Source organism: Rhagoletis zephyria, unplaced genomic scaffold (assembly GCF_001687245.7).
Source record: "Rhagoletis zephyria isolate East Lansing unplaced genomic scaffold, Rhagoletis_zephyria_1.1 Rzeph_scaffold_08869, whole genome shotgun sequence".
NCBI classification, from domain to species: Eukaryota; Metazoa; Arthropoda; class Insecta; order Diptera; family Tephritidae; genus Rhagoletis; species Rhagoletis zephyria.
Window position 1 is genome coordinate 8,022 of NW_016165948.1, and position 12,534 is coordinate 20,555.

At 36.4% G+C, this 12,534-nt stretch overlaps 2 protein-coding genes across 2 annotated transcripts; both read right to left on the reverse strand.

Annotated features, from left to right (window-relative positions):
• Window positions 1-1,465: 1,465 nt before the first annotated feature.
• LOC108375400 (lysyl oxidase homolog 2A-like) lies at window positions 1,466-2,959 on the reverse strand. Its single transcript, XM_017631525.1, has 3 exons — window positions 2,659-2,959; window positions 1,839-2,603; window positions 1,466-1,774 (listed from the first exon to the last, which is right to left on the reverse strand). Exons 1-3 carry the CDS (start codon window positions 2,729-2,731, stop codon window positions 1,536-1,538), a joined length of 1,077 nt encoding a protein of 358 aa, XP_017487014.1. The 5' UTR covers window positions 2,732-2,959; the 3' UTR covers window positions 1,466-1,535.
• A 4,964-nt stretch (window positions 2,960-7,923) lies between these two features.
• LOC108375399 (methylthioribose-1-phosphate isomerase) lies at window positions 7,924-12,321 on the reverse strand (the record flags this gene model as incomplete). The annotated part of the gene is made up of 5 exons (XM_017631524.1): window positions 7,924-8,129; window positions 8,196-8,397; window positions 8,509-8,672; window positions 11,791-11,999; window positions 12,080-12,321. Coding segments are annotated over 5 exons (942 nt in total), but the record flags the coding sequence as incomplete, so codon positions are not given.
• Window positions 12,322-12,534: the final 213 nt, after the last annotated feature.

The following is a 12,534-nucleotide window of genomic DNA, read 5'->3' on the forward strand; positions in this document are numbered from 1 at the left end:
TTTCGTGACAGGTGAACGACAGGCATTCTAATTTTTGTACCAAGCCCTGTATATCACGTCTTTATATGTTTTATACTTCGTTTTAAGTTTTGTTAGTGAGACGAGCTGATGTTCCAAAAATTTACACACGTTTTCAGGTTAGGTAGCTTTTCATAGATGGTATCTGTCTGTTGTCAATTTAAGTTGTTTTTCATGCAGTTGAATTTTCAGCACAGAAGGCACACGGATAACGCCCAATCAGCTCGTAGGTTATAAGCAGCAATCTTCAAAACGGTGTCGGTGCTTTTTTAAATAAATGTCAAGGAAGAATTTTGCAGAAAGTGGCCTTCTGATGCCTTGTGAAGATCAAGAGCTGACGGGAATGTAACTATTAAACAGCATTGGGATATCATCGAGGAAAACATGTTAGAGGCAACTGCTAAAAGCAGAGCCAGAAAGCATGGTTTTGTGTTTATCAGTACAAAAAAAAAACGCGTACGTACAACTACTGGATCCCGCGGCACACGACCCAGAAACCCTACGATGACAAAAGCCTTGTGCCCTCATAGGCGCAAAACAGTTCCTTGGCATTAGACTCACCTATTCGGACAATAACAACTGACGGAAGTCCATAAAGGATTGACTAATGCTGCTACGACAACAACGACGCAAAGACCCGAACTCAGTAACGACATAATGCAGATGAAAAGCCTCATTTGTCTTGTTTTTGTTACGTCCTTCCTACATCAGAAGTAGTGTTCGTCCGATCCCACTTTGTACTCGAATCCTAATACTGATTAATGCTACTCAAGAACGGCTACAAAATGCCTCGATTCTACTTACATATATTTAAAGGTACTCAGATGAAAAATTTTAAAGTAAATGGCCGATTTTTTTTCTTAGAAAATAGTCGTTTGCAAGGAACCGACGACGCAACAACGCAAAGTAACCTTTTGCGCTGAAAAATTACCTTTCAGATCCTTCTATTTGGAAATGGGGTTACTTGGAAAGTTTGATCATCAATTGTTTTATAACTATGGCAACAAATACTTGCACATTGTGGATACTCGAAAGCCACCAAGTACTAGTACTCGAGTATATATGTATTTCTAAGTACTGGTATCAGAACATCACTAATCAGAAGTAATACCACAGCACAAACTTTTACATTTTGTAGAATTTACCGCGGATGTCAAAAAAAAAAAACTCACTAAAGGCTGAGATTCATCGTCCTAAGTCTGAACTTTTCTTCATGCGGTTGTCGGAACCAACAAAAAAACAGTTCTGAACCAAACCGTGAATCCGCCTTAACCCCTTTCCTTTTTATTTCGACTACTTCAAAATAGCATGTTGTTATACCCACACTTAGATGAAATCGAAAACGAGTAATGGACCAACCCACGCTTTCAATGCTTTTGCAAAAAATATTATTGAAACCCCATGATATTTGTGAAATTAAATTCAGGTTCCATACCCTGATCGGGAATTCAACGGTTTTTATTTTAATTTTAATTCAATTACATGCTTAAAATGTGTCTACAAAAAAATATAAGCGATCAAGCATTAAACCACACTCCTGTGCGACGACAATTTGTAACCCTTGTTGTACCTATTTCGCCCGTGTAATGCACAGTACACTCAGCACCATTATTCTCAAAAGATCGTTCACCGATTTTATACTCCGGATTAAGGGCAATACGAAGAATATAAGTTTGATTCGTCGGCAAGCCCGTCACATCGACCCATTGGCAGTCCAATTCAGCAGTATACGAATCGGCACAGCCAATCGAAATGCCTATTAAGTAACGATAATTATACACACAAACAAAAAAGGAAATATTTACCTTCCGCCCACTTACCTTGTGTCTCATTGCCGCACGTGTATCTCGGACTAACGTCTGGTGCACAACTCGTGTCCATCAAACAGAATGAGGCCTTGTGTCCCTGTGCCACTTTTCTATAGTTCAAATCGTATATATCGAAGGTGGCGAATACGTTCATGCTGTGATAATGTTGATGGCACTGGTGCCATTCCCAATCCCTGTAATTGGAATAAGGACTGAAATCGGCATCGCCCACATTTTCTGCTTTGGTTGTGAAACGCAATAAATTGCGCACCGCATTCGGTTGCGTGCGCCGTATTATATATGCTTCAGCGGCAACACAATTCTCCTCCATCGCGCAAGTGAGTCGCGTCATCGGCGCCAGATCGAGCCGCGCCGATAATTCAATGTCTCGCAAGCCCAAAGCCAAGTCAGCACTTTGCGGCACGCATCGCACCACTGCCACATTTTGATTCTGCTCGGTACAATTCGTGGGATAGGTAGCCTCACGTGAACATTCCGTCAAACGGGTCTCATTGCCACGACAGAGCGTGCCGACCAAGGCCCAAGGATATGCTTTGCTGTCACCGAAGCTGGTAGTCTGATTGACCATGGCAGCAAAGCCGAGGCCCAACTGCTGGCAAACAACGTTGCCCTCTCGAAAGCTCCACGCTGAGCTGCAAATTGTGCCCCAATTAGCGCCGCTATCAAAGCTCACTTCAACGCGTCCTTCGCTTGGATTGCTTATCGGATTGTCGGAGTTAAGTCGAACCAACATATCTTGATATTTCCTGTCGAGTGCTTATAAGAGGTTGTAAATTATCTAATTGCAAGTGTATAATTTCTAAAGGCCTACCTTGTGCACCGCCATGGTTGCGTAATATTAGTACAACTGCGATAAAGCGCGAGAAAAAATTCAGATCAATCATCGCTTGCAAAATAGATTGAACTTGGCAACTGAGGAAAACAAAATGCTGCGGAAGTTCAATGACTGGAGACTTAAAGGTGTTTTACGAGCTGAAACTTACATCATTTGTATGTATTTATGTAGGTCAATATGAAAACAATTTTTTATGAAAATGTAAAAAAAAAATAATTTTTGCATGCATGTGAATATAAACAAAAGGCAAGTACTTACATACAATAAGAGCGTGTTATTTATTTACATATTAAGTACGTTGAATGAATTTCTACTATGTAGATAAAATAAATAAATATTAAAATAAAATTTATACTGAATAGGAATCCGCAATAAAATTTACCTTATTGGAAAACACATTTTTGACACATTGCATTATTGTATGTATGCACTCACTCAGTAGCACGGAGAATGTTTCACAATATACATATGCAACAATTTTTGTTTAAACTTTTTCCGATAATTTTTTATAACAATATGGTTTATACTAAAACAAAAACCCTAATTTAATTTCTAAACTTTGTACAAAACTCAATAAATTTTCGTTCTAGTTTTCAATCTATTAGTCAGATTTTTTAGAAGTTTTAAGTGTGCAGTTTTGTAGTCCATTCAATTTTAGTACAAGTTTGAAGTAGCTAGGACTTTTACCGTTGATTTTTGGCAACGTTTTCGCCCATCTCCTTCCCTACAAAAAAAAATAAATAAAAATTTCGAAAATAATTTGTACGCAAAAATGAGAAACGTCAAAAAAATAATCCCAAATCAACGCGATCTTTTAACATCTGGGAGGTTCCATGGGAAACTGAACCTCAGAGCACAAAATTTTTTCTTTATAAAACTGACAAATATGTGGATAACACATGTGTACAAATCTTGAATCAACCGAAACATAACAAATTCAAGCTTTAAATGCATTTTTATTGCCTTTTTTACGTTTTAAAATCAAGTTATAAGTAAATTTTTTTTTTTAGTAGGTTTAAAGTAGGTAAAGTAGATCGGGCGAAGATTTTCTTGGCCCTCCTATAACTGAAAACTGGTTAACGGACCAATGTTGAAGTTGCAAGATCATGGAACAGAGGTTCCCAAACTTTTTTCCTCGTAGACCCCTTTAAATAATTTACTGGTTTCGGTGGACCCCCTGCTGATACATTTCTAAATATTTTTTAAGAGCGCTACGAGCGCCAGCGTTATTTACATTATCTTCACCATAAACTCATCAAATGTTCGGCTCACTCATAACTTTGCACGTGGAGTATGTGTAAAATAGTTTATTTGTGTTAATGGCATCATTGGTATTTCGATCGCTCCGAGTTTTAAAGTGAGGCGAAAAATATTTATCACATTTTTAAAACACAAAACTTAAAACATCAAAACGGCTAAGCTTTTAACGCCAAACTTTTAATTCAGAAACTGACAATAGAGGTAATAACGACTTTAAAAAGTCGATGGCAAATAAACAAGCAAGCAAGAAGCACAAAAAGTATTCCACCTCTCATCTTCTTCAAGGCAATATGGGTAAATGGACTTGTCATTTACGCTATACAGTCATGTGTTTGTGCTACGTGAAGTGACCAGTCAACAGTCCAGCAAGTTGTATGCAGTGTCGTCTGCTCAGTGAGAGCAAAAAATTAGATAGACCTTGTGAGAATGAAGGCAACATGAGTTTTGCCCACCTGCACCCAGTTTCTGATGGTGGCTTCGATTGCCGAAGGTGGGAGTGCTAAAACTGGTTGCGGACCGAGATAAATCTTCGTGGAGGATGCCTGGTCTGAGCCAACTGGCCAAATGATCAGATGTCTCATAACCAGGTACTCCAGAGCGACCTGGCACCCAGAGCAAAACAACCTCGTTATGTTTACCATCATATTTTAGTCGAGACATGCATTGCCGAACTATTTTGGAAGTACTAAATAGAGGGCTGGTCAATGCCTTAGGTGCAGCTTGGTTGTCACTGCAGTCACGTAAACTTTTCCCCCTCCACCTATGTTCCACACGTAGTCCATGGCTTGTGAGTATTGCAATTACCTCAGCCTGGAAGACCGAAGCATATTTCCCTACAGAAAAGTGAAGCTTATCTCCATTAACCTCGAAAAAGACCCCAGATCATGACCCAGAGTCAGTTTTGGAGCCATAACCAGCGTTCGGTTTCAGGAAACTCAACATTATAAAAGCTCTTCAACAAAGCTAATGGTGGCGTACTATCCTGTAGCATTGAAAAGACACAAGTGCTTAAATCTCTGCCGCCAGAAATTTTCGCCGCGCCTCACTCATTGTCATACCAGCATCCGGTTCTTTTTAGTCTGCAGGGTGGCATTTAAGGCTTCCCCACGTATGAAAACCAAATACGTTCGCAGCAGTGCTCAAGAGCACTACACACCACTCAAAAAAATTAAAGTTAAATAAAGAGGCTTTTGGTTCTTTACATCGAAACCAGATAAATCTTCGTGGACCCCCATTTACAACTCATGGACCCCCATATTTTTTTCACGTCACGTGAAACCCCGTCGAGTCTTCCGTGGACCCCTGGGGGACCACCTGGACCACTTTGGGAATCGCTGTCATGGAAGAATATTACGCACGCTTGGCAGAGATCTCACAGGTGGAAATAAGACCATCCGATAAAATCATGACATCGAAAGGGATTAGTATTCCATATGGTATCATAGCGCTACTATTTTGGCCTATGTGTGAGGAGGATTCTGCTCTTATTCGTTTCAATTTAAACTGAAAATGTTTACTTTACAGACCGTTTTTGCTTTTAAACGCTATTTTTGTATTGGCCAACGCAAAAGATCTTATTAGGCGCTGCGAAGCAAGCGGGCATTGGCTAGTTCTTTTATAATAAAATTTAATGGGCTACAAAACTACATACTTAAAAAATTCAAAGAAATCTGATTTTAAGTTGAAAATTTGCATGAAAAATTATTGAATTTTCCTGAGTTCTGCACAAAGTTTAGAATTTATATTTTTATGTTTTTGTTGTAGTATGAGTCATATTTTTATATGCATACATGTATTATGTATATGGATGTTCTTACAACGAACTGATTTATTTAACATGACGATGTCATGGGAAACATATTGCAATTATTTTCAATTCGTTTATTGTATTTTAAATTCAACAGCTTTAATGAAACGAAGGTTACGAATAAAAATGGCGAAAGAGAATAGGAATCAAAACTGTCCCACTGCTTAACTGTTTAATTTTCAATTAACTTATAATGAGAGCCAACAAGATCCTAATGAAAGGAAAATTTTAGAACATGCATCACGCTTTTTGATGTACTTTAGCGAATCTACATTCTATTCTCAGCATCTACCCAGAGATGGACCATTTTAAAAAAGCATATCCAAAATCTCACCATCAAACCATTATGTACGGCTCGTTGGGAACGCAGACTGGACAGGGTTAAAACCATTAAATAAATATCAGGCGAAAGAAGTTTATGAAGGTCTAATGGAGATTTTGAACACATCACATTCCAATTCAATCTCGTGAATGAAACAATGCAAAGTCAAGTCATGGACATCGCTGCAGCCACGGAATCAATAGGTAACTGCTCTACAAGATGCCAAACAACTTGCTGAAAATCTTGGAACTGACTCGTCATTTGACAGCTCATCTCGCAAAAGAAGAAAGAATATGTCCGATTAAGGAAGTAAAGATGAGTTCATACAAGAAGATCGATTTAGAACTGAGCTTTTCACTGTTCTAGTTGACACTGCCCTGGCTGCTGTCAAGGAAAGATTTGTGCAGTTGAAAACTCACGAAAATCTATGGGGGTTTTACACGATTTTTCTTCTTACTCACAATCACAAGAGTATCCAGATTCAATCGAAGATGACACTTTTTTACTGTCGAAACATCGGGAGTTAAGCACCGCTTTCACAACTCAAGAGGATTCGGACATAGATTGGAGCTTTATGAAGAGTTAAACCAATTACGGCGTATTAAACATCATGCAGCCATCAAACGGCCACGGGACGTTCTTCAATTTATCGTCAAGAAGAGTGTCATCGACGTCTTTACTAATGTTTGGATTTCCCTCAGGATTTTGTTGACTTTGCCAGTGACTGCTGCCTGCGGGGAGCGAAGTTTTTCGAAATTGAAACTCATCAAGACCTACTTAAGATCTCTATGGCGCAAGAAAGATTAAACGCTTTAGCTATCTTATCTAACGAAAACGAGATTGCCACTCAGATTTAATTGTCCAAAACCATCGAAAAATTTGCCAACCAAAGCACGCAAAGTAAACATTTTGTAATTAATATTTGAAAATTTTGATTATGATAAAAATTAAATATTCTTAAATTTCGATTATTTTTGCAATACATTGATTATCCTATAGAAAATAAACTGAGGTGATAAATATCAAAGGGCGCCTCGTTCCATTTACGGGTTTGGGCAAAGGAATTTTTAGTTGGTTTTCAGTTACAGCTATGAGGATTTATATTTAAAATTTTTGTAGAACATTTAACGCCTCCAACTACTTTTTTAAGGAACTCACGTGAAATTTATTTAAAATAAGTATCAAAAAGTTCCATTAAAGTAGTAATTGCTCACTAATTATGTTTGAATTCAATTTGTTTATTTACATGGTACATATTTAGTTCGATTTAGTCACTAAAGTGGCCGTTCCATTGTATTATCAAAAGTTGAAAATAAGAAAGTCATGAACAAATCAGGGCTCGAATTGTAAAATACGTTCTCAGATGGAAAACCATACGAAAGAAAATTACGTGACGCGTGAATAGGACAAAGAGTACGTGCACGTATGTCATAATCGGAAAAATGTGTTTTTACGTGACGAGTAATACGATATCGTATGTGACGACTCGAGCCCAAATTCTACAGTGCCACTGTATTATAATTGTACTTTCGAAATGTCCCCTGTGATAGAACAGAAGCAAATAACTGTTTTTTTTTTTTTTTTGTTGAGTGTCACAGAAGATGTACATTGCTTTAACAATCTGAAAATGGCAACCTAAGGTGAAAACTTTAAAACAAGTATTTTTAGTGTTTTTACATTTTTCGTTCCGCTTTATTGATGTGGAGCAACATTTAGTCGTACTTTGTGCCTGTTTCGCACAATTCATATATCACAACTTAAAGCTAAAATATTCTATTACAATTGTATACCATATACAAAATTGTGTAATAAAGTGAAATCAAAGAATAAAAAATATTATGTACGCACATAATGGAAGCTTAACAAGCAGGCACCTTCACTGGACAAATGCCATATTGAATATATTTATATTTGTTTTTTTTACATAAATTATCTAGTCTACTAAGGCGCTAATCTCATGTTTAAGTTTCTGTGGACTAAATACACCACGTTCCGTTATGATCCCTGATATGAGCGCAGCTGGGGTAACATCGAAGGCTGGATTCCAACAGTTGATGCCTATAATTAGATAGATAGATACACAATTTCAATCGATTTACTTGAATTTGTAATTCATAAATTTACCTGGCGCCGCTATTCTATGCTCACCCACATGTGTCAATTCACGATCGGGCCGCTCTTCGATGATAATGTGATCGCCACTTGGAATTTGCAAGTCAATCGATGTCAACGGCGCAGCGACAAAGAAAGGCACACCGTGATGTTTGGCCACCACAGCAATTTGATAAGTACCAATTTTGTTGGCCGTATCACCGTTAGCTGCCACCTGTCACACGAGTGATGTAAAAATGAGATTTAATGTGTAATTAGCATTTAAGAACCGCCCACACTTTCGATGCTATATTTGCTTGCACAAAATCGAAACGTTTGTACTCACCCGATCAGCGCCAACAACGACAGCAGCGATATTTTTGGCACGCATCAACGCCGCCACCATGCTGTCCAACACCAGTGTGGCCGGAAGTTTATCGTGCACAAGCTCGTAGGCGGTTAGGCGCGCGCCTTGATTATATGGACGTGTCTCCGTGCAGTAGACATGTTCTAAGCAATGGGAAGAAAGTGTGAAGAGTGAAAGAGGTATTATCTGCATACGTGCGATGAACCAATGATGTGGGAGATGATGCCATTTTATGGCGAAGAATGCAAATTAGTGTGGAATTATGCATGCGTGCAGAAATTTTATTTATTTCGAATAGGAGAAGAAGTAAACATAAATGTCATTTGATTTTAGGTGCACTAAATTACACGGTGGGAATTTAAAAATCATTTTTACTTTCATACAAATTATAAATGGGATACTATAAATTAATATTGTATGTTTAGATATGAGGTGAGGCCAAAGAACTCTTCGTCTTTCTTGCAATTGAACATTATTTACCATTTATTAATATATTACACGGTGCTACAGAAAAAATCACGGAAACGAAAATTTGTGCAGGTTATAGCTAGGGGCGAGTATAATATGGAATTAGGTTTCTTATAGTTCCTGAACCCTCCATTTTTTTTTTTTTTAAGACCGTTATTTTTGTACTTGATGCTATTATCAGCTTGACTACTTTTTTTAATCAAACATGTTTTGAAACGGGAGATATAGACATTTATAATGATGTATAACAATATATTTTTAGACTTAGTGTGTTGGGAGTTTTAATCGGGTAAAATTTGAGACGCCCCTTTTTAATTTTTTTTTTCAACTTTCACCATCGCCAATTTCAAAAATGTAGTATTTATATAAAAGTAAATTTCGAATAAATTAATACTTCACCTAATGCAATTGCATGATAATTGTCAAAGTTAAACAATTTAAGTAGAAATGCGGCCTTGAATTCAGGCCCTGCGTAGTGGTAGCGCGCACTGCAAACCACTACACCACAGCGGCCGCCTCGGTCCATATTTAGAAAGTGTATTAATTACATGAAAAGGAATAACTTCATAAAAAAAAATGCCGATAGGTGGCGCAGGAGTCGGGATATTTGGTAAACCAGTATTTTATGGTCGGTTACGTTCTTATTATTATTATTATTATTATTTAATTGAAAGCAAGTGATGAATCACTTGTTTCCTTCGGCTCTCTTATACTACGTAGTATTCAAGTGAACCGGGCTGTATATGGGCGATCCATACCAAAACGGACGGGGTTCACACTTCATGTGTTTTATTTGTTTCAAATTTTTAGGGTTCATGCAAAAACATAAATAATAAATAAATATCAAATTTGAGCTTGATTAATACATTTTTTAAAACTTTACAGCACAAAAACAAAAACAGATCAAATTAATAGTTTTCCAAATAACTCGGAGAATGGAGCGAGAAAAAAATCTAAAAAAAAAAATCACACAGAGAGCGTGTGTGAATGGTAAAAATCGCGAAGACTGTTGATGTGTATAATTTTTCTGCCCCAAATTTAAGTAAAAACAATAAAATATTAGGAAATGCAGTTTCTAGTGGCAAAATTAAGAAGTACTACACTCCATTAAATATTTCTGGTTAATAAATTTCTTTAATGTTTCAACCGCTTTAATTGATTAAATTAAAAGCTTAAAATGATAGTAGATGTTTTCCAAAATACATTTCACTTCATTTTATCATATTTTATTCTGCGGTTGTAAAAAATTTACTGTTGTCAAAAAATATTTAGTTTCTCTCACAACAGAACTTTGTTACCGATTCACACACGCCCATAGTAAACAAATCAAAATTCTCTATGAAAAGAAATATTCAAGGTGAATTTATATAAGGTGGTGTTACTAGCTCAGCTGATTTTGTGTATGTGTTTCGCCTCACGGCTTCTGATATCAAATTGAAAAATTTTGTTTGAATTTCTACACACTCTCACAGATTTTGACAGTTTATGCCGCCAAAGCAAAAACAAAATACATGTAAATTTTTGTATTTGTACTCCCGCTATCACCTTATATTAATTCGCCTTGGAAATATTTGTAACATTTTTTTTTTCTAGAAAATTTTTCACATAAAAATTTGTTGATAGAACAAAAATTAGTTTTTGAAAATATGCCCTCTCAAAAAAATGTAAAACTAAAATCACAATGGTAGCAATATTTAAGTATAGTATTAGCACTCTACAATAATTTGAGTTATGATTTTATTTACACCGAAGTTGAGTAAAATGAGTACATTACAAATTTACCATTACATTACAATGTTACCTCAGGGGTGGTCCCATACTAATTTGGTTTATATCCGACTATTTGATCATGAAGAAATTAACAATAATCTTAAATTTTTATATGAGAATTGAACTCGGTTTGGTTTTTTTCTTAAAAATTACTTGTTTAGAATGTTGTCGTAGCAGCATAGAAGTTCCCAAAGAGTTCTTGGGGAGAGTTGCTGAAGTGACAGTCCTTGGCCAAATATAAATCTGGGTCGTTCTGGTTACGTAGATCCGACTGTCGTGGGAACGGAATTTTCTTTGTCTAGGGTGTTGCATTATCTTCCATATAAAAATAAATATTGTTCATGCGTTATATGGAAGAAAATACGCAAAACCCTCAACAAAAAAATAATCTAAAATATCAACGGTAATTTTTAGCGACTTCAAACTTGCATTCGTTATACTAAAATTGAATGGATTATAAACAAGAAATTTTTAAGCAAAAACCAAATCGGCTTCGACTCTCATATAAAAATTTAAGATTATCGTTGGTTTCTTCATGGTCCAAAGAGTTGATGGAAACCAAATTAGTATGGGACCACCTCTGAGATAACACCTTTCTTCTAAAAAAAAAAAAAAGAATTATAGAAATCGGTCAACGTGGTCCAAAGTTATCCGGTAACATACATAAACAAAAAAAAAATGTTCCGATAAATTGATAACCTTTTTTTGTAAACCCGTGTTATTTACAATAAAATATGTTGCATGTAAATAAAAAATATTGGAAATTAAATTCTCTACAAATTGGTATTTTATTTTTTTTTTACGAAAAATGCAATTAGCGATAAACCCAAAAAAACTCAAATTCAAGATAGCAGAATGTTCATATCAAATTATGGGAAAGACTGTGAATACATAATCTACGTGTAAAATAAAAGTAAGTAAACTGCGTCAAAAGTGCCCAATTTGATCTAAAGCCACTGGGCTATGGGTTTTTTCCACACAATGAGCATAAATAAATGGAACATGATATTAAATTAAACTCACCCAGTTTTTTTAAATCATACAGCTTCCGAACCACGCCCAATGCAGTGCCATAACCGGCGGTGGCCAACGAGCCAGTATTGCAATGTGTTAACACACGCACGGCTGAATCTCTACCGCAAGCCTCCAGTATGGCGGCAGCACCATTTGTACCGATCGCCATATTATCGGCAATATCTTTCTGCAGCATCGCTTCAGTGGCTTTCAAAAATCTAAATTAAAATATAGAAGAATTTTATACTCTAAATAGAATGTCGAATTTTTATATGGAATTGCAGTGAAGGATTAATACCTTTGTTTCATTTCTTGTACAGTAATGGTTTCATCTTTGGTCAACTCGTTGGCTAGGGTGATCAGTTCATCGGCGGCGATTTTCATATTCACAGCTGTTGGACGTGCTGAGACTAAATAATTCAGTTTGCCTTCGATTTCTTGGCGAAGCGATTTTTTTGAATCGTACTCTTCGGGTAATATTTCCACAGCCAACGATAGACAGCCTACAATGGCGATTGCAGGCGCGCCTCGTACCTGTGAATGAGATTATTTATTAGAAAATTTCAATAGAACTTTACATAAGCATACTTAAAAATACTTTTACATACATATACATTAGGGTGTTTTTATGCTGACTATTTTTTTTGTCACTCCCACCTAGAAATTTTGTGGGAAATACCAAAAAAGATCCCTGAAAATTTTAGCTCTTGTAAGACATTCAATTTCCTACAAAAAAGTTCTAGAACACCAAAT